Source organism: Zalophus californianus, chromosome 2 (genome assembly GCF_009762305.2).
Source record: "Zalophus californianus isolate mZalCal1 chromosome 2, mZalCal1.pri.v2, whole genome shotgun sequence".
NCBI classification, from domain to species: Eukaryota; Metazoa; Chordata; class Mammalia; order Carnivora; family Otariidae; genus Zalophus; species Zalophus californianus.
Window position 1 is genome coordinate 162,569,635 of NC_045596.1, and position 23,398 is coordinate 162,593,032.

At 35.2% G+C, this 23,398-nt stretch overlaps 1 protein-coding gene across 8 annotated transcripts in view; it reads right to left on the minus strand.

Annotated features, from left to right (window-relative positions):
- PSD3 (pleckstrin and Sec7 domain containing 3) overlaps nucleotides 1-23,398 on the minus strand; it is a 706,647-nt gene that overhangs the window by 314,490 nt on the left and 368,759 nt on the right. For 6 of the 8 annotated variants that reach the window (XM_027597421.2, XM_027597423.2, XM_027597424.2 and 3 more), the window contains 4 exons: nucleotides 17,340-17,534; nucleotides 17,163-17,243; nucleotides 15,083-15,195; nucleotides 12,485-12,543 (listed from right to left, as the gene is read on the minus strand). In XM_027597421.2, the coding sequence (XP_027453222.1) occupies nucleotides 12,485-12,543; nucleotides 15,083-15,195; nucleotides 17,163-17,243; nucleotides 17,340-17,534 (448 nt within the window). Of the gene's footprint in view, nucleotides 1-12,484; nucleotides 12,544-15,082; nucleotides 15,196-17,162; nucleotides 17,244-17,339; nucleotides 17,535-21,055; nucleotides 21,166-22,579; nucleotides 22,630-23,398 lie in introns of those variants that run through there. The other 2 variants (XM_027597429.2, XM_027597428.2) reach the window with 2 other exon arrangements.

A 23,398-nucleotide genomic window follows, 5' to 3' on the forward strand; every position in this document is an offset into this window, starting at 1 on the left:
ATTTTTATCTTCTATTTCTTGAGACTTGTTTTGCAGCCTAACATGTGATTGTTCCTAGATAATGCACCATGTGTGCTTTAAAAATAATATGTATTCTACTGCTATTGGATGGAATGTATATATCAGAATGTATATGTGTCCTAGGTCCATCAGACCTATACTATTGTTTAGATCCACTGTTTCCTTGTTGATTCTCTAAGTGATCTATCCATTGGTGATAGTGGGTATTAAAGGCCCCAACTATTACTATTCCACTGTTTATTTCTCCTTTTAGTTCTATATTTGCTTTATATATTTTGGTGCTCTGATTTTCGGTATATTATCTACCTTCCACTTGTCACCTGTTTATCCATTTATTACAGGGCTATATTATTATTTTTAAAGATTTTATTTATTTGACAGAGAGAAAGAGAGAGAGCACAAGCAGTGGGAGCAGCAGGCAGAGGGAGAAGCAGGCTCCCCACAGAGTAGGGAGCCCAATGCAGGGCTAGATCCCAGGACCCTGGGATCATGACCTGAGCAAAGGCAGATGCTTAACCGAGTGAGCCACCCAGATGCCCCTACAGGGCTACATTATTAAGTTCCTACATTTAGAGTTGTTGTATCCTCTTGGTGCATTGACCCTTTCATCATTATAAAATATCTTTGTCTCTAGTAATTCTGGCCTTAAAGTATATTTTGTTGATATTGACAAAGAAACTCCGGCTCTCTTCCAATTCCTGTTTACACAGTACTACTTTTTTCGTTCTTTAACTTTCAACGTATTTGTCTCTGAATCTAAAATGTTCCTCTTGTAGGCAGCACATAGTTGAATATTTTTAATCCATTTTTCTAATATTTTAAGTCCAATGTCTGGCTTTCCCAGAGGACAGCTTCTATTGACTGCTTTCTTTTACTGTGTATGACCCATACTTTCCTATTTCTTTGCAAGTCTCATAATTATTTGTTGAAAACTAAGGATTTTAAATAATGCGGCAAATCTGTAAATCAGATTCCTCCCCTTCCCCACCTGTTTGTTGTTACTGTATTGTTTGTTTAATGGCTTTTCCTGAACTAATTCTTTGTTGTATGTGACCCCTGAAGCCTCAGTTAGCTCAGTAACCAGCTTATTATTGGATAGAGATTTCCTTAAATGCCTTGAATGAATAAGTATCCCAGCCTTTGTCATTGGGTTCTGCATGCATGTTAAGGAATACCTTCAATGCTCCAGGAGACAGTTTTTAAATCTGTTATAGTCTTCACTTTCTGTTTATGCAGAATCTCAAGGGTTGTTAGAGGTAAGAGCTTAGAGCCTTCTCAGGTTTTTCCCAGACAGGTGGACAAAGATTCCCAAGAACATGTCAGAGTTCACCAGTATGCCATATTTCTCAGCTTTTCCTTTTAAGTTTTTTGGTCAGCTTCTTGTTTGCCCAACTGCTATTAGCACCAGATGCAGCAGTAATGTTGAACAACTGTCAAATGCTCTGGGGAGAAGACTGTTTTTTCTGGAATGAGCATAGAGTCAGATCGAAGTAAAATAAGCTCTGCAAGTGAGGGTTTTCCAGGGAGCTGCCAGACAAGTCAAATAATGATAATTCCGGGAATGGGGCTCTTGAGGGAGCTCCTAACTGCCCAATCCAGTGAATGCTAAGCTTTTGGTTTTCACAGCTACTGTGACCGTGAAAGACTACTGGTTTTCAAGATTACTGTGGAGCTGAGGAGAGGAATGATAAGAGAGCAAGTGAAAACACCACAAAATCTTATTATTTTTAATTACTTAAACTTTTAATGAAAACAATTAGAGGACACCTTTAAACTGGAAGAAAGATACTATTTTTTGTTCAAAATCTGAAAGATTGATGAGCAATATGTTTAAAGATCACTAAGTCAGAAAAAACTTCTTGAGGACACCATGAATTTCTATTATATGGTATAAATCATCATTTAATTAATAATTGTTATGTTTTATAACATTTAAAGACAATGGCAAAGTCCCTGGCATTATTTTGGTTTATAAAGTCATACTTCATTCTAAATTCAAATTTATTTTATTTACTTGCTTATTTAGCATTGCTTTTTATATACTTTCACAGCCTACATTAGTATAAAGATACCATTTTGACTCATATGGATTTTGAAATAACAATTAGGAAAATAGCAATTAGGGAGAAAATGGATATGTAAATTCGAACCAACAAAAACAATTCATACACTTTGGGTCCTCCACAGTAAGGAAGAATTAGTACAATCATCCAATACCTGGTACCTCAATTTGTCTGACTAATGTAGGAAAATAACCTAGATACATGGCCTTCTATTAGTCAAAGATGCTCAACAACTTACTGAATATTTGATTGTTTGAGGCTATTTATATCTGCTACTTATTATCCTCCTCTGACTCAGTGGTAATTCTAGGTAAGGCCCAGAAGGAAAGGGAAAGGGTCTCATTAGTCCATTTGTGCCTTACTAACATATATGTTTAAACATTACCTGAGTTTTACAAAAACTCCATTTTTGTCATGGAGTAAAAGTAAAATGAAATGAAGTCTTTGTCAGCGAGAAACACTCCTTCATATAATACCTGGATTTTTCCTTCTTGTTATACCAAATTGTATCAATTACCTTGAAATACTATTATTCAAATACTTTCCACTGAACAAAGCTAACTGTAATCACTGATCTTGTATCTCAACCATTCATAGCTATTGCAGAGAAACTCACACATTGCCATGGTTCTATTTTCTTCCCAAATTGATTCATAACTTTGGAAAAAAGTAGGCTTGCTCTGAAACAAATGCTGGCCAGTTACATGCCAAGGCAGTAATTTTGTAGTACCTTTTTATATTCTGGATTCCCTTCCATTAAATGAATAAGGCATGGAGATGTGAAAAAGCCTCCTGATGCATTGAGAATCACAGAAATCCTTTCTTGAAATCAATGAAATATTTCCAATCAAATCTGAGCTGTTCGATGAATATGAATCTCTAGATCATTAACTAAAATCAAGAGGCATCTTTAATCAAATCTAAAATTTAACATACAGAATGGAAAATCCACAAAAAGTAAGAATTTTATTTGAAATCCCAAAATACCAGGCAGGCCCAAATTTTGAATATTTGGCCAATTAAGGCACCTTCCTTAATGAGAGAAAATATTAAGCAAAAAGATAAAAAACCCAAGACGGGAGGTTCATATCCCCAGAAAAATTTAAGGCTTTTCTCCCAAATGATTATATTGCCATTTTCAAATATGTTCTCTTATAATACAAAAGAAAGAGCTGTTTTCTCCATTTGTTTTCTTTTAAAGATACATTAAATGCCTTTTTAGAGAGAAATTCTTTGATGAATTTATCATTTCTGAAAAACTGAACTCAGATATGTTTTTAACATGTTCTCATTCAGAATGTTAAGTAAAAGGATCATCCTCAACCTTACTCTACTATGTTTGGGAGAAAGAGTAGAAGGTTTCATGGACTAAGGGCAGGGGGTGTAGAAGAGAAAAGTTCTGTAAATTTGTGAAAAGAACCATATAGGAAATATTTTAGGCTTTACAGGTCATGAGGTCCCTGTTACAACTACTCAACACTTTATCATTTTAGTGTGAAAATGTAAAGAAATGTGTGTGGCTGTGTTCCATAACCTTCACTTACAAAAACAGGCCATCAGCTGGATTTTACCTGTGAGTCATGCTTTGCTGACCCCTGATCTTTTTTTTTTTTTAAGATTTTATTTTTAAGTCATCTCTACACCCACTGGGGGCCTCGAAATCACAATCCCGAGATTAAGAGTCCCATGATCCACCAATGAGCCAGCCAGGCGCCCAGCTGACCCCCTGAACTAAAAGAAAACTGGAAGGAAGTGGCATTTGTATCGAGGATAACATTATGAGTGAGCATGCAAATAGATTAGGCATCCTGATGTATTCTGTGCCTTGCTGTTAAAATTATGGCATTTTCCCCACTCAGTTGATAATTAGCTCCCAACTTTAGTGGAAACAATGAGAGCAAAGGGGCAAAAAGTTAAGATGAAGAGATTCCTTCTTTAGAGTCACCTAGAAACCATACAAGCTACTGACCAAAATTCAGCACAAGAGTGACCAAGTCTTTGCTTTGAGTATGCCTTCCCTGACAACTGGAGGAATGAAACCTTCTTCAAAGCTCCCGCCAAGACCTAACCTAAACTCAGTTCTAAGAGAGAGCTTCTAGCAAGGAGAGCTATCTCAAGTATTCACCAGGAAAACTGATCGTAGCATATACTCTGACCTACAGGTTGCAGAATTAGGCAAAATAATCCTAAAATTTTTATTTTTAATAATATAGAGTCTGGAAGCATTGTGGAAAAACCTGCTTTCAGAGAAACTAAAAGCTTTCATGACCCATTGGTAAAATCTGGCTTCATAAATCTTGGGGTTTTAAAACACAGCAGGCATACCCTCCCACATGACAATTCCACCTCTTCCAACATGTTACAATAAATGGGGGGGGGAATCATACTACAGATTTAGTAATTAGTTCAGTTTTGTAGATCTGCTATAAGCTATTTTGCTTTTGTTTTGTAGTCTTCTCTATCAAATACGTTTAATTGTATTATGCTGCCCTCAGGTGTCTATTCTTTTATATGCATGATTAGCAGGCAAAGCAGTATCCTTTGTAAATTTCCAAACCAAGAAGCTATGGATGTGATATTCAAAGTATTCTTTCATAAACCCCAACCATGAGCTAATGAAGTATTAGAAGTTCAACTTTTAGGGATATCTGAAATATTACTTGGACTTTTCCTGCCACTTGTGTAATACACTGCCATTGAAAAAGGAACTAGACGTGGTATAAAGAAAAAAATAGGGGCACCTGGATGGCTCAGTTGTTAAGCGACTGCCTTAGGCTCAGGTCATGATCCCGGGGTCCTGGGATCGAGCCCCGCATCGGGCTCCCTGCTTCTCCCTCTCCCACTCCCTCTGCTTGTGTTCCTGCTCTCGCTATCTCTCTCTGTCAAATAAATAAAATCTTAAAAAAAAAATTGCAAATGATAATATTGTAACACAGTGGTTCTCAAAGTATGACTCAGGGATCCAGTTCAGGGTGTCCATGAGGTCAAACCTGGTGTTATAATAATACTCAGAACATTTTTTTCACTCTCTCTCACAGGTTACAGTGGAGTGTTCTAGAAGCTATATTACTTGTGACATACTGCAACTAACTAAAAAAAGCAGAGAATTTAGCTGTCTTCTACTAGGCCAAATATGAAAGTCTTGCAAAAAAATTTTCAATGCTATACTTCTCACTGATTTTTTTGTCTAATTCATAAAAAAGAACGTTATTCCCATATGATTTCACTTAATATGTGGAATCTGGAAAACAAATAAATGAACAAATAGGTGATGGGGATTAAGGAGTGCACTTGTGATCAGCACCAGGTATTCTCTGTACATGAATGACTAAACTGTACACCTGAAACTGATATTATGCTGTATGGTACCTAACTGGAATTTAAATTAAAAACTTAAAAAAATATATGTGTATAAAGTTTTTAAAAAAAAAGGAAAAGCAGAAACAGACGCATAAATACAGAGGAACAAACTGATTGCTGCCAGAGGGGAGGGGGATGGGGGGCTGGGCAAAATAGGTGAAGGGGAGTGGGAGACACAGACTCCCAGTTATGAAATGAATAAGTCACAGGATAAAAAGTACAGTATAGGGAAAACAGTCACTAGCACTGTAATAGCGTTATGTGGTGACAGATGGGAGCTACAGTTGTGGTGAGCACAGCATAACATACAGACTTGTCAAATCACTATGGTGTACACCTGAAACTAACATAACATTGTGTGTCAACTATACTTCAATTAAAAAAAAAGTACAATCTTCCAGTTATAAAACAAATACCACATGGGGATATAATGTACATCATAGTGACTACAGTATTGAATGTTTGAAACTGAAGAGTAGCTTTAAAGTTCTCATCGCAAGAAAAAAAAATTATAACCATGTATGGTGACAGATGTTAACTAGACTTACTATGGTGATCATTTTGTAATATATATAAACAATGAATCATTATGTTGTACACCTAAAAACGAAAAAATAAAATTCACTCATTTTAAAAGAAAAAAGTATGTTATTCATTTAGTGGGTTTATTAATGCTATTTTAAAATAATTTAATAAATATTTTAATATCTTATCCATTTTAGTTTCTAACATGGTAAATATTAATGGATATACACAAAAACTCTTTAGGGTCCTCAAAAAGATTTAAGAGTATAAAGGTAATATGATACTGTAAAGTTTGAGAGAAGTACTGTAGTAGCATATTCTATCACAACATCATAAAAAGTGTTTCCTCTGAAATTTGAGAAGATAAAGGAAAAGACACTGACCTGATTATCAAATTACAAAGACTAAACTCTACTTTTAAGTTATCATAGAATGACAGACATTAACTTAAGCAATGGGATTAGAGTTAAGAGGTTTCAGTCACCTTCCTTACCCTCACTTCTTCCCTCCCCAAACCATCTGCAGGAGAAAGAGCAAAAACAGACTTCATATGGCGTTTCATCTACTTTCCTTTATCATTTTCTACTAATGACCTGTGCAAATGTGAAAAACTCATAATGGTAAGGAGGAAAAGGAATGCAGCAACTGAATAATGCATAAATTAGATAACCTGAGGTTCCTAAATGAACCCCATTGACCCAACTGATATCCGCATTGTATTTTTTCCATGTATGAACCTATTCTAAAAAAAAGCAGAGCTACCAAAAAAAAAAAAAAAAAAGTTAAAGAAAGAGAAAGGGTGGGAGGTGGCTAGGGAGGCAGAAATGGGGGAAAGGAATAAAAGGAAAGGAGGCTTTCATTTTGAGGAGTCACAGAAGCAGAGAAAATGCACCAGTGCATGATTAACTGTGACATGCTTAAGTAAGCATTCCTATTAAAATCCACATAGTTGTCAATGTGACAGTATCTCAAAGGTCATTTTAAAAAATTGAAAAATCTGAGGGGTGCCTGGGTGGCTCAGTCAGCTAAGCGTCTGCCTTTGGCTCAGGTCATGATCTCGGGGTCCTGGGATCGAGCCCCGAGTTAGGCTCTCTGCTCGGCAGGGAGACTGCTTCTCCCTCTCCCACTGCCCCTCCCCCCTTCTTGTGCTCACTCTAGCTCTCTCTCTCTCAAATTAATAAATAAAATCTTTAAAAAAAATAGAAAAATCTGAAATCAAGACATTTTTCTATAAAAACATTTCCACAGCTGATGGTTAAGGTTCTCAGGCGATCCCCAAAATGCTCCTTCTGGTGAGAAAAACAGTAACAGTAAAAGTGAACCCAAGGCCCCACCAAAAACCCTTGGCAACTCTGGTCCAGACCTGATGCTTCTGCAAACTACCAGTATCACTGAGAAGCTCCAGGGATGAGAGCCTGCTGGAAGTCACTGTGGCTGGGAAGCTCCCAAAGAGGTGAAAGGAGAGACTTGGTACCAAGGACATGGAAAAGAGGATTCCAAGGGAAGGAGACTGTGCTGGCTGAATGGAAATTAAACACAAGGCTAGAATCTACAGTAGAGAAAAACTCAGGAAAATAAATGAATGCCAGGGATGGCTTTCCTGGCAGAGGACACCGAGGGTGTGGGGCAGCAGACACAGGAAGAGGAGCCCAGAGAGAAGACAGCTCTACGGGAGGGAGGGCAGCAGGCCAAACGCACTTAAGGCAGATGCCAGTTACAAGAAAGATAATCACAGAAACAGAGATTTCCTAGGCTATTAAACCTGCCTATCACCCTCACAGAGGTTTGTGGTGCTTTGAGGGTACAAAGGTAAAACAGCACAATATGAAAAGTAAAAGCATTAGACAATTCTTATAATAGTCATTTTCCACTTCTGATAATTAATCAAATATTTTACCCACCATTTACAATTCTATGATCCTACAGAGCCAATCCAGGAATTAAAAATACAATTAACAATGCAGTTTACAGACTGAAAAATAATGGACTGCTATGACCTATGTCAAACTGTACTATGCATATATTTTTAACATTATTCTATTACAAAACCTATACTTGATTCCTTGACTTCTTTCTGCCTCCCTACCAGTATGGTATACTAACTGTGGTTTTATCCTTTAGTCGTTCAACTTATAACCCAACACCAAACAAAAACAAAAAGAAACAAACAAAAAACAGTAAGGTCCTGCCTCATACATTAAACTCAGACCACTGAGGATGACAGTCAACACACCCAGAGTATCCCAAAGATATCTATCTACAGGAGGCCTAGCCTGAGCCAGATAGAACCACCACTCCAGAAGAACCACACCCCCAAATCCCTTACACCCTGTCGCAGAGTGGGCTAGCTCCTGCCATTACTGAAAAACACAGAGACATCTTGGGTAAAATTGCTACTAAAAATCCCAAGCCACAGTGTTAAAGGGTAGATTCTGCCACAATATCTTGATTAAAAATAATGTCCTGGCTACTGCCTCTGACCATCGCCTGACCCTGGGCAGTCACTGTCTTATGGATCACTTTTGACTTTTAGTTGTGAAAATGACCGATTCTATATTTATTTATCCTGGTCTTCATTACAACTCAGTCTATATCTAAAACTTCCTCCCACCTCAGGGTCCAGCCCTAGTAAGAAGTTTCTGCCTATTGTCCTGCCCCTGACACCTGTCTTCAGCCCCAGTGATAATCCCGGCAGACAGCTGAATCTCAACTATGATCCAAGTACCTGAGAGCTAGTTATCGTCAACAAAGCACATTTGAAGATTAGTCCAGAAAAGAAATAGTTTTGAATTTATTCTAACATGACAAAATCCTTTATTCATACTATTTCCAATAAAACACGTGGCTTTAAAGAAAGATTTTCAGATTTTCAGCTCTTTCCATGTTGATAGTTGAAATAACATCAATACAACTTAGTTCCAGCATGGTAAGAGAAAAATAAACTCTAGAATTTGTTTTAATAGAAATTTATCTGTATGTGCAAAAGTTTAATTTACATACCTATTTCATAGATGAAGAGGCATTTTAAAAATAAGAAATTACTTAGCAAATTAGCCATGTGACCACAATTATAAAATATTTTATCTGAGAATAAACCACATGCAAATAAAAGCAAGTCAATACAATTGCTAAAATAATGATACATCATTATTTTTTTAAAAAAATAGGTACAAAAGGGAATCAGCCTTTTTAGCTACAATGAAATTATAACATTTGAATGAACTTCTCCCAAAAATATTGCATATACTTCGTACTGGTTTTTGTTTTAGCCTACTTAGTGAAATTCAATAATCCAAGGTATAATTAAAATAGCCCCCCAGTACTTTTCCACTATAGCACCTCAGTTACCTGCTACATTTTTCAGTTAAAAGGACTAATGGAAGTCAGCCTAGCCAATACTACCAGAAATGAGATTTGAGTTCCATAAATGTCTCATTCATTTCTGATCCTTACCCAAATGGCACAGAACTTGGATAGAGTAGACATACTGTTAAGTGTTTGCTGAATAACAGAATTATAAAAAGAAAGAAAGAATGGCATTCCAATATATGACAGTATATTAGATTTATTATATTAGTATACATTCTATCATTTTATTAGTAAGAAAAATTAGCAGAATGAACAAAGGCCCATACCAGTGCATTTTCAATGTATCATTCCTTAGAGTAAATAAAACCCACAAGGAGGATTCACAAAGAAAAGCCAAAAGAAGCTAATTCCCAAGTTATGCCTCCCCCACTGAAAGCAAAAGACAAGCTCATCTCAGTACTTCTTAGAAAGGGTCATGCTGTTGTATTGCTATCATGGCACCATGTTAAGGAAGAAAAGGAAAATGGTAATTTATTAGTTCACTTCCCAAGAGGATTATTCTGGCGTTGGACTAAGTAATGAGAGGTGAGGGCCTAGGCAGTACGGCCTGGGAAGGAGGTGAAAAGGGGCAGACATTAGAAGTAATTCACTTTATATTTTGAATGATTCACCTTCAAAGGGGCCATGCTAATAAGTCAAACAGACACTGTAACAATAAATCAGGCAATCATGATGCAAGAGAAGCTACACCCAGAATTATGGATAAAAACTTACCACCTAGAAGGAAAATTTATTTTTAAAATGAATCCAGAGTTGGAAGATGAGAAAACACATTTTCATATGGTTAGTTCTTATGATAACTACTATATATTCAACACTTTTAACAGCATGCATTGTAAATAAGGATTTAAAAAACCTCTAATATACAAAACCTAAACAACAGACAATCCTAAGTATACAGCACACATTTTCAAAAACAAAGCTAAGAACTAATAATTACTAAAAATATGTTGATGATATTGTATTTATTCTCTTTCTTATATGTAATTGTGACTATAGCCAAACAGTATTAAACTGTTTCATTTGTATACTGCCTCTCACCTATCAACTCCTACATTCTAGTTGCCAAAAAGAAGTGTGACGCTTCATTTAATCTCTTTTCAATTATTCAAAAGTGGTCTGAAAACAGAACAAGAGCATATCCGAGATCTGTGCTTCTGAACCTATGGACTATAGACACTGGGGTGCCTGTGGTTAGTTTGGGTATAAAACATGCTGTGTCATGTGAATAATAACAAACCTCACACCTTTATTTACTGCTATGTTTCAAATTATTGTGATTAATAAGATACACGTCTATTTGAAAGTATTATTAAAGCAATATTAGCTTTCTAAAAAGTAATTCAGCTTTTAATAGAAACCAATCTGCCATCTAGCAACTTCCACAGAAGTTCTATGAGATCCTCAACTTTTAAGTAAGAATAGAAAGTGTTACTGGACTTTTTTTTTTTTTGTCATTATAAATTTTCTCAGCCAACAGACACTAAATGCACAACCATCGTATGTGAATGAGACCACAAAATATCTCACGTGAGGAAAATACCTCATGCTGGGACTTGCTGGCTTGGATCAAAGTTATATGTGGACAAGAGTATTCAAAATTGTCTCTTTCGGCTGAAAGTTAGGTTGAGAAATTAAGTCGGAGGAAAAGAAGGGGACAGAATTGTAACTGTCATCATAAGACAGGCAGAGAAATTAAACAAGGAAAATCTGCTTTACTGGTAAGAGAAAAACAGAGGTCAGGACTGTCCACTGACTGGTCATCCCCACAACAAGCCAATGAGTTTAGATTCTGATCCTCATGTCAAAGGTCACACTGTGGAAATCCTAGTACCTTTATTTCCCCAAGATGTATTATGGCGCTTTTACCCCAAAATGTCCCAGGAGTATCTACTAATTTTATTCTATATCATCCCTGGACACATATGTCTAAAAGTTACTAGGTTATTCTATATTCATCTCATGCAAATTGCAAAAGGAACTTCCTAGCTTCCTAGTTGAGTTGAGAGGTCTGTGAAGATGTGTTAGCTATCACTACATCTCCTCTTCATTTTTCTGATAGATCACTTTTTTTTTCCTTCAGTCCATCTTAAGAGTCCCAAACAGCTCCATTTTGCCTTTCTTAAAGAAATTATGTGGGCTTTCGGAATAGGAAAATGAATCTGTATGGATACCTAAGTTTTAGTGTTTTGTTTTGTTTTGTCTTTTTAAGATTTTATTTATTTGACAGAGAGAGAGACAGCGAGAGAGGGAACACAAGCAGGGGTAGAGGGAGAGGGAGAAGCAGGCTTCCTGCCGAGCAGGGAGCCCGATGCGGGGCTCAATTCCAGGACCCTGGGATCATGACCTGAGCCAAAGGCAGATGCTTAATGACTGAGCCACCAGGCACCCCAGTTTTAGTTCTTTCAATGTGATTTTTTAAAATTGTAAGATAAATCATATAGCAAATCAAGGGATGATCTAGATTCTTTAATCATAAGAAACCTGGTTTTCTCTTCCCCAAAATAAATGGACTTGGGACTATGAAATAATTTTTGTGCTAAATAAGAACATACTGGCCTATATTAAACTAAAACATTTTCATTTTCTCTAAGATAAACAGTTTAAGTAAATGCTAAAATTCCACATCTATGAGAGGTAAAAGTTTATATATAATTATAAATTTAAGTTCACTCTAGATTTTAAATAGAAGATGAGATAGTAAATAGAATATTTTGATATTTCAACTAGTAGAAGACCACATGAGCTGAGAAGTGTAGAAAAGGCTGTGTTCTTAAGACTGGCTACTAGATTTAGTAAAAACACAGTCAACATCTTCAGATCTAACTTATATCCCCTTTCCATCATGTATCAACCCAAATAAAAATGTCCCTGCCATCTACTGGAGAAAAAAGATACAGAACACACTCACTACAGGTAAGTCAACTCCAGACATGTAGACAATATCACATTCACTTTTAAGTGAATTATGTTCTGTGCTAGCATATAAAATAGTTATTTCTTTTTCCAAGGATTTACGTTTACCTACGTGCCATGTAGAGAATGAGAGAAAGGGAGGCAGAGAATAAGTACGTATGAACACAAAAGCAAAGATAAACCCAAGATATTTTGATTTCCGTAAGACAGCTTCACACACCTACACTTACATGGCCGTGGAGATCTGTGTTAAGAAGCATCATTGCACAGGTGAGACAATGGACCCCATCTAAGGGAAGAGACAAGGAAAGAAAGCATTAATTCACTATTTCCTATTGGACTCCTTATTATCATTAGAGTGGCATACATTAAGAACCTATGAAAACACAAAAATGTGGCTATGCACAATTAATTGTATTTGTTTGGGGAGACAAAAAATAGGTAAATTATTAGAAGGACCTCTGCACAGAGTTGGACTCTGCTGGTGATAAAGTGTATCATTTTTACCTCTCTGGAGGGTAGTTTGATAGAACATATCTTAAGCTTTGAAACAGTGTCTTTTGACACAGCAAATCCATTTATAAGGCTTTACACTAAGGAAATAAGGATCTATACAAAATACAAGGGTATCCAAAGAAATATTGCTTATAATGGGGAACAAGTAAATAAAACCCTCCAAAAACACAATCCTGTTATGTTTAAGTCATTAAAAATGTTGTCCAAGTATACACGTTGAAATAGAAAGATATTTCACAATAAATTATTATATGAAAAGCACATTACATGCAGTATGGTTCCCTTTAAATATAAATACATCTAGAATAATATATAACATATTAAAAGATTATCATCTCTGGATAGTGAGATAATTTTTATCTTTTTATTTATATTTTCCCAATTTTCTGTAACATAAGATACAGAAATGAAAATAAATTATTTGCTACTGTTCCTTCTTTTTTTACTTTCTGGGAGGAAAGTGAATTAGGGAAGAAGCAAAAGTTAAAGAAAACCAAGATTTGCATCTTTCACTATACTGTCTGCGTATTAGGTCTCTGGCTAAAAATATATGGGTAGGAATAGTTATCCTCTTTCTTGACAGTTCACTAAAGGCAGCATGTAGGTTGGTCCAGGATACTATGGATCAGACAAAAGTAAAATATTGCAATAACTGTAAAGATTAAAAAATTAAATATTCAGGGGAAAGATGTTGCTCAAACCAGATGGATCATGTCACATTTAGATGGAAACATCACTCTCTCTTACTTTATAAAGGAAAAGAAAAAGCACTAAGAGTTAGAAGCTTCTCATTTCCAAACCTTAGAATTACTTCTCCTCATTCTTTTCCTGCAATTTTCAATCCAAGTATAGTAGACAATGGCAGTGAAGATGCAGAAAAATCTTATTAGTGTATGCCAATGTACAGAAAGGCAGGCCTTCCTAATTACTGAATTCATGAATTAAAAATAGCTTATTTTTCAGAAGTATGCCTTTGAATATAGTAGGTGATTTCTGTTACTAATGTCTCTAAGGAGATGCTATCAAATGCCCAAAAGTATATTTACTCCAGTTCCAGTTTGTTATTAAATTTTAAATAATTTAAAATATTTTCCTTGAAAGCATTTGTAAAACTCAGTAGCCAACTCTCAAATACCCTTATCAATGGCCACGTGTACAAGTGTCCACGTCCATCCATATTCCTTGTTTCACTCAGGAATGTCAGCATCTTATTAGATTAACGGAGGTTTTAATAAAAACAACTCCCTTCTATCCCCTTCATTATCTGTTCAATCCTGATAGTGATAGAAACAGTGAATAAATAGTCTAAGTATAAACAAAGAAAGGACTAAAGAAAATTAAGTTCCCATTTTACAGAGAGGAATGTGACTCTAAGGATCAGATTGTTAGTTAATTTCGGTAGAGCCTGCAGGGCAGAGGCAGGGTGGGGGGGCGATTAATCACTTTGGTCAATATCAAGTACATTTATCCCAGTTAATTGGCAATACTGAAGCTAAGAGATAATTGTTACTTCTAGTGCATCTAGTCCTAGTGATCTATTCCAGAATTTGTGTTTATGAAAGATTCTCCAATTGCAAATGAATGTGCCTGACTTCAAACCCTGAAAATTTTGCTTTATTGCAGGAAACGGCATGGAGGAAGAAAACCTCTTGATAGGGTGCAACAATTAAATAGTTTAAAGTTGCTTTTTAAAAATAGTACAATAAACATAAACTCATAGTTCATTAACATCATAAACCAAAGTCAGTGGTCAGTGTTACAATGAATATCAAACCAAAGCACTGGAGACACACTACAAACTCCAGTGAGAAATGTAAATGTTTCCAAAACTAAGCATACATGCACTTCAAGAAGTTTAGAGATCAGATGGATAGAAAGAAGACATAAGAAAACCAGCATTTCATTTATTACAATGTACTTTGCCACGTAAAATCTCAGAGTGGCAGCATGAGCAACTTAAAGCATCTTGTCATACTATGGAACTGTAAAACGAAGTAAAAAATAATGGAAAGAAAAGAATATCATGCAGTCATTATATATGCTTTTTAAAGCATATTTAATGACAGGAGAAAATGTTCACAATGAAAGGGAAAGACAACAGGAAACAAAACTCTGTAATGATTCAAATTTGAAATTATTATACAAATAGAAGGAAACAAATCAAACAGTTGTTAATAGCTTTCTCCAGAGACCCCTAGATGATTTTCATTTTCATCTGTATAATCTTCCATATTTTCCACAATAAAATATAACTTTCATAATGAGAAAAATAACCCTTGTTTTTTGAAATACAAACATTTTCATCTGATTACCTTGTGAAGCAATGGTATCTGGGTTACAGTAAAAGTATCTATTGGAGAAGTGTATTAAAACTCTCTCTCGTTCTTGAGTTTCTCCCACAAGAGAAAATGCTTTAAAGAAATACCTTAAAAAGAATTGAGAGAAAAAAAGTGAAACTAGAAAACATTACCATACTCTACGTTTGACAATTAAAGTTAATTCATATATAATAAAAAATTAATTATACAAAGAAGATATTCTAGTTATTTTTTTAAAAAAATCACTTATTAGATAGGCATTCAATATAAATTTATTTAGTTCTATAAAATGTCAATATAAAAGATGACAGGGCAGTAACAATAACATGGTAGCTAATACATTAAGAAAAGCCTTGGGAAGGTAGTAACTTCCCATATGACTGAGTGACAAGTAGCCATTTAAAAGATCAGTCAGATAAAAACCAAAGAACACTTAAGACTGAACCCATAACCATGTAGGCTATGTTTTAAAAACTATACATGGATCAAAGTTTGCCATTTTGTTTTATGATTGTACTTGCCACTGACACACTGTTATATACAACTGATGAATCACTGAACTCTACATCTGAAATAATAATATACTATATGTTAACTGACTGAATATAAAATAAAATTTTAAAAAAAGAAAAATTACAATTATATTATCTTGTGCACAGATTTTTGTGAATTTTATTTTGCCTATTATCACATTATATTATTAACTTTTTATATGAGAAGAAAATTGGGAGCTAAAACCCTAATTTATTCCTTAGGCTATAAAAATAAAATTTTATGTATTTTTATGTATAAAAATTCTTTGAAAAATAAAAATATGCCCAGAACCACACACCAATCTAAATTAGGGTCAGTAAGAGTACTGTCTATTAATGATAAATTCTGATAACCCTCACTTGACAAAGTAGATGCACTTCCCTAAACATTGAGATAGGAAGAAAAAAAATTCTTTAAAATGTTCTAAGAAATCTTACAATTAAAAGAAACATATAAAAAACTTGATTTCTATGATGAAAATGTTGCTGTCTTAGTTTGTTAAATCTAAATTATTATATTATCAAACTTGAATTTTTCATAACTGTCTTTTATAAACCACATCAGAGAACAAAGCATAAATATAGATCTTTCCTCTACCCTTATTTGTTTTCAGTGGAAAAACCTATGCATGCCCTCAATTCACGCAAAGTGCCACCAAATAAGTCATTACTGTGCATTCTAATCCAAACATCCTTACTTCACCTCCCAAAACGCAGTTTCCTGATTTATAAAACTAGAGGGTTATACAGATGATCTCAGAATTCCTCCAGGCATGTTATAAAGTTTGTAAGAGTAAATGCTGACTGAGTTTTACCTTTAGCGGCTCTTAGAAATTTACAGTACAATATGGTGTGAAAACTGAGGTTCATTGTGTTTATTAAACCTTCATTTGAACAGATCAGCAAAAAGTGCTACTACCTGAAACAGTTTACAGATATCTTCTGCTGATTATTATGTTGATACTCATTTTTATTCCATTCATGAGTTAATTTGAAGTATCATCTTAAAAGGCTATTATAAACAAATGCTTAGGGGAAAAAAGCTTGTAATTCTACAGTCTGTAAATCTATGCCTTTTTTAATTGATCATTCGAAAACCAAATTCCCACAGATTCCACTTCTCAAGACTTACTTTGTCACTATTCTTTATTATGTCATCTACTAGTTGGAAAATATGATTTCATGTGTGATTTCATAAAAACAATATAATTTTCTTTCTACTGTGTCTAATAAACTATAGTATAATTTCAGCTAAGATCACAAAGTCACTGTGGGTTAAAAAATTAGTTTCAGCATTACTTTCTCGTCTCAAAATTATTTGGAGGCAAAAAAAAAAAAACAGAAGTGGGGGTGCCTGGGTGGCTCAGTCATTAAACGTCTGCCTTCCGCTCAGGTCCTGGGAGTCTCAGCAGGGAGTCCGCTTCTCCCTCTCCCTCTCCCACTCCCCCTGCTTGTGGTCCCTCTGTTGCTGTCTTCCTCACTGTCAAATAAATAAATAAAATCTTAACAACAACAAAAAAAGAAGTGATATTTAATCGTACCTGAGAGACTGATCCAGTGTCATTCCTGTAAAATCAAAAAACTTCAGATATTCTTCTGCAACTAGTTTGCTAAATTCATTGCTATAAGAAAACAGGATAAACTTTGTTATTAAAATCCAAGCTATTAAAAAAGACACACACGTAAGGAACACTCAGACACCAGCCTTGGTAACATACTTCTTGCCTAGGTGCTTTGCGACATCCGATCTTTTGAATCTGTCTAGTTGATAAAGTCGTTTGGCCAACCTTTTGGCTGCTTCTACGTTGCTGCTGGTACCATTACTGAGACTTTCTGAGGTCTCCTTTTCCAGAATTTCAGTGCTCCCCATCTCAGAATGAGCCTCTAGTAGTGTTGTTTTTACCCCAGCATTGCTGTGAGAATTGATAAAGAAGAAAAAAAAGAAAAGATTTTTTTATGTGACAAAAAGGAAAAATAGCTGATGAAATTACCATGCTATTGTAGAACTAAATGAAAAAAACTTTTAAATGAGATGGTTTTATGCTTAATTATTCATAAAAGTGTTTCCAGCTACTATATTTCAATGTACTGAAGAAGAGATTGCTTAAACCTCTGATGAGCAGTTCTTAAAACTTTTGGTCTCAGGACCTTTACATTTTTAAAAATACGGAGGACACCAAAGACCTTTGTGTTTGTGTGGGTTTTATCAATTCATATTCACTGTATTAATAATTTAAAAAGAAAAATTTCAACTATTAACTCACCTAAAATAACAAACCCATTTCATGAATATAAATAATATATTTTATTAAAAACAATTATAGTTTCCAAAACAACATAAAATTTAGTGAGAAAGGCAACAATTATTTACATATTTAGAAATTTCTTTAATGGTTGGCTTACTGGAAGACAGCTGGGTTCTCACTGCCACTAACCAATACTTTGTTTTGATTGAAATATATTAAAATCCAGCCTCACACAGATATTTAGTTAAAAAAATAAGAAGTAATTTAATATCCTTTCCAGATAATTGTAGATATTCTTTTTTCATACGGCACCAAAATAAGACAAGTGGTAGTTTCCCAAAGTTTAGTGCCAATATCATATCAAAGAACTTTTTATACTCATATTAAAATTTGTCTTCTACTTTAAATGGATCTTTTACCCAGGCAAGATTCCGTAGCATACATTGGTCATTTGCAAAATATCTGTTGACACATTTCATTATATGATATTTTTTAAAATCACATTTATTATGTCACCACTATTATGTTCAGAAAAATCTTTAAGTATGGAAAACCTACCAAACTTTTGGTGGCAGATAGAAGTTTTTCCAAAATTCTAAGTTTTAACTGAAAGCTCAAATTTTATTGTTGGCAACAAATACTGTCAGTTGTTTTCTTAAATTATAAATAGGCTCACTCTCTTAATTTTTGAGAAAATGGCTCCCAATAACCATAGCTTGTCAGTTACACTTTGAAGGAAAAATGGCATTTCATAAAAAGCAACTAGTTTATAACTTACAACTCGAATTACATACAAGATTGTCCTAAAGAAAACCATCAGGAGTAGAAGTGCTTTATGCATATTTTCCATCTCATCACACGTGAAATTAAAAAGGTATATACTCAAGAGTTAAAATGTAATTATTTTGTACCACTTTATCATATTTAGGAATTTTTAGGTGAGACTGGCTTTTGTTTTTGAGTGCATGATAGTGAAGAACATAATAACAACTAGGACAGTTTGGTGCCACAACCTTGATTTGTGCTAAAGCCCCTACACCATTGCTTTTTCATCATTAGTGTAAACATCAACACAGTGAAAAAGGAAAATAATGCTGTATCGTTATTATAAAATAAACTGGAACTCATAAGCCTCCTGAAAGGGTCTCAGTAAGCCCCACAAACCACACTGAGTGCCTCTGCTCTTGAAGGGTCAGCCTGTGGGTGGCTATAGAGTGCTACATCATGCAGTTATACCACACACACCAATTTCGCAGTAATTTCCAAATCCTCACTTTAACTTGGTAACTAAGGAACAATACATTCATGATAAACTACCACATTTAAGTAGCCTTCCAGCACACTTACCACAGACTCCAAACCAGACACAGAATTTTTCTGTAATGAACCAGATAGTAAATATTTCAGGCAAGGCCACATAAGGTCTCTGTCACACATGCTTCTTTGTTTTTGTTTTTGTTTTTCTGCAACCTTTTAAAACTTAAAAACCATTCCAGGCTAGGCTGAACAGGCCCATGGGCCTAGTTTTGCATGTCTTTGCTCTGTCACATAGTTCTTTAACTTGGCCTGAATTATAAGTAGAGTATCCATTTATTGTCTAACCCAAGATACTCTTAAGAGGGAACAGGATGATAAAATTAAATGAGATTATAATTGTTACAAAGTTAAAAAAAAAGGCATCACCAATAAAAAATTAGTTGTAAACTTATAATAAATGATAAAAATCATTACAGCAAAAAAATGTATTTTTTTAAGCAGAACTATTCAGTATCTATTTTTGTCACTTACGCTACCTTATGATTTTCCACTTCCTACCACTAACTAAGTAGTAGCCTGGCAGGTACACTATCACTGTTTGTCCAGCCAGTACACCTAGGAACTGCACAGTCCCAGACTTCCCCAACCACTGCCAGAATTGAGGGAGATAACTGCCCCTCACAACTCCTCTCCAAGCTCATTTTATCAGCAAGTATTCTACATGCTGTCCTTGAAAGAGAGCTATAAGGGGAGGGAAAAGAGAGAGGTTATCCCACACTGTCTTTTAGACTCAACTATTCTGTTCAATGCACACGTCAACTCACACAGCCCACAGGACACTGCAGAGAAGCTAGAAGTACCAACTGGAGGCTCTTCAAACCCAGGCTGACTTAACTTTATTGCAGCTGTTAATGATAATACTTCATTTTTTAAAGTCAGTCTAATGTTAAGCCACAGTCAATGCCAGGACAACAAACATAAACTGGAATTACCCCAGGCAAAAATATTTGGTAACCTTCTTTAAACAATTAGCCACTTTAAACAATTTTCCAACAGAAATAGATACCAATTATAATAAATTGCATCATTATGACGAGATCTTCATGCAAATACATTTAAATATTTTTTCATCCTAAACCTTCCTCTACAGAGTTACCAGCCAGTTTTATGAAATCTATTCTATCAGAAAACTTGAGTATTCAATCATTATATACACCAAACCTATAAGTAAACTCGTATTAGAAAATTCTTTTAAAGGGCAACTCATACTTTGTGTTTTCCTGCATTCGTGGTAGAAATGTAAAACATTTATTCCAAGAACTATTTTAGTTACAATCAAATAATTTTTCTAATTATAAAAGAAAATCCCTGCAGTTCTGTCTGCATGCATTCTCTTACTCTATCTAGTAGCTATCATGGAGAAAAAACAAATGCCAAAGAAAGCATTTTCTTTTCAATTAAACTGCTACTTACTGCTCATTTTTCACGACAAATTTATAGCATATATTTAATCACTCTATGTAAATAGTTTAATTACACCACATATACAGTACTGCAAAGATTTTGTTCAAATACAAGAGACTTACCCTAATGAGCATATAGTTTTTTTAAGTGTAGTGGTCACAGTCACCACTCTTTCTACTTGCCCCCTCTTTCTATTCTCTTGCCCAGCCCAGTCTATTTCACCTCATTCTCCCCACATTCTTCAAAAGGAGGTAATTTTAAAATCTGTACAAATCAGACTTCTCTGGATCTTCTTGACAAAACCTTCAGTAAAAAAGAAAATAAGGAATACAGTGAGGATAAATACCTCCATTCCTAGATGGCTTCATTCTGTCCCATTTCATGATTTATGAGATTAGTTGAGCAAGAACAGAGACTGCTCCTTTTAAATCAGAAAGCCTGGCAATATAATGGCAACACAAACTCACCAGCAATAAGGCAGACACCAAAAAGAACTCATCTCAGAGCCTAGGGTGGCTGGGCCATACATACATCCTCTTATAAGCCCCTTCTCAGCACTCTTTGCCCCACAAGTCCAGTGTCTATTGGTCCACTAGGGCTTCTAAGGACCTCACTCCCCGTGAAGTCATATTACTATGACCTCACCTTCTTGGCAGAGTGCTTACTGTTGGGGTTTTTGTAATGTTTTTACAACCCCAATAAAAACAGGAGCCAGAACACAAGAGCCACTGTATATTAAGAGCATAAACAACAATGGCAGCCCAGCCTTGCTCACACTTGATAAAGCAAACTGGATGATCCCTCTCAGGAGGGATGACACCCCATTTTGTTTCCTGGAATACACAAGACATTGTCCATCTAGGCTGCTGAATATTAGATGCTTTCAGTAGTTTGAATTTTCCCTTTTTTTTTCTAGTCTCTCTTTTCTTCTTGATCAAATAACCTTACAATTTCCTAAGGTGAAATTCCTAATAGCCACTTAAACGTAAAAAGACTCCCCAAAAGGTTTTTCCTGTGTTCTAGAAAATGCTTCACTGGGGCCTGTACCTCCTACCTGTAAATACATATGGTAATAACACTACCATCAAAAGAAGGATCAGATTATTAGTCTGATCACCGGACATTCTCATAACCTTTTTATAATACTAGGATTACCAGTTTTTCTAGATAAAAATAATAGGATACCCAGTTAAATCTGAATTTCAGATAAACAAAAAAAAAAATAGTTTTTAGCACAGAACATACACTAAAAAAAAAAAAGATTCAATGTTTATCTGAAATTCAGATTTAACTGGTCGTCTTGTATTTTACCTAGGTTCACCCGGTAACCCCACCTCCCAAAATATTTGTTCTAAACTTATTTGAAGAATTCCAATAATGGTGTTCCCTAACTGCCAATTGGTAGCGTGTTTCACAACCCACAGTGTGGGTTTATTTTGACTTACTTAGGTAATTTTTATTCCTTATTAAACTATTGTTCTATAGTTTCATTAAGACCTTCTCTCAGTTGCCTATGACCTACTGATTCTTCCCTAATGTCCTCTAAATACAAAGGAAAAACTCTTTTCTCTTATTTTCACCCTTCTTTCCCAGCTTACATAGTGCTACCACAGATGTAATAATATGCCTCCTTCATAGAAATCGAGATGAAAATCCATATTCTGTAGCATGTCAGATAAGACGATTCACAAGCTGACCCCAATGGCTCATTTAGATTTATCATCTACCATTTTCCTCATGCTTGGGCCACACGGGAATATTAGCTGTGCTCTCATACCCCTTTTCCATCTTGCTCCTTTTGCCCCTCTTGTTACCCCTACCCTAAATTTCTGGGGTGCCCCAAATTTTGCAAATTCTTTTTGACCCTACAAGAACACAAGTGAGATAACTTTTTTAAGAATCATATTCCAACTCCCTCCTCCTGCATTCTCAGAGCAGTTGATAAATTACCTTTACTCTAGCTCTTCTTTTAGAAGTCCCATCTCTCTCACCTACTACAATCTCGAATTTCACTCTGTATCCACATCACAAGAGAAGGATGAAGTTATTCAGAAGCCATCTGCTACAAGGATGCAAGAACTGAGCAACTGGCTTTGTCCACTTCCTCCACTGTCTTCTATGCTATACTGTCAATATCACATGGCACGCACGAACTGTCTAATTCATTATGACCAATCCTGGAATGTTCTAGAAGAGGCTGACATCAGCAGAGGGTACCAGTTAGATAGCCTGGTTTCATATTTACTTTGAATTTAAATTTTAAGAAATTCTTTAAATTTGTATTGAATTGAGGTAATAAAACTAGGATAAAAAAAGTAAACTAGGCTAAGGTGTCAAAGCTTCCCCCACCCCCCGCATTTATAAAGTATACCGAGGGAGTTGTGCATAGAAAACAACAACAAACAGCACCTAGTCCAATTTTATACTGTATAAGCTAGGTAAAGTCCAGTCAGAAGAATCCCAAAGAGTGGAAAGAAATGACTCCAGTTGCAAGTGGAATGAAAGGACCAGAGGGTACAATATGACCCTGGCACCACTCTTCAGGTTGAAATTACAGCTATAAAGGCCTGAAACCAACAGATTCAGGAAAAAAATGTAAAAATGCATTAGCTTTCATGGCCAGAATGAACGTCAGTCAAAAAGAGTCCTAAGTATATCATAACCAAGATACACTTAAAATCCTGAAGTATATAACATCGCCTTTGAGAAAGGAAAGGAAATCTTATTGGCCATCATTATGTAGGACATTTATTTCTCAGGCATTGCAGAGATAGCACATCATCTAATCTTGGAAGAAATATAAATGAGAA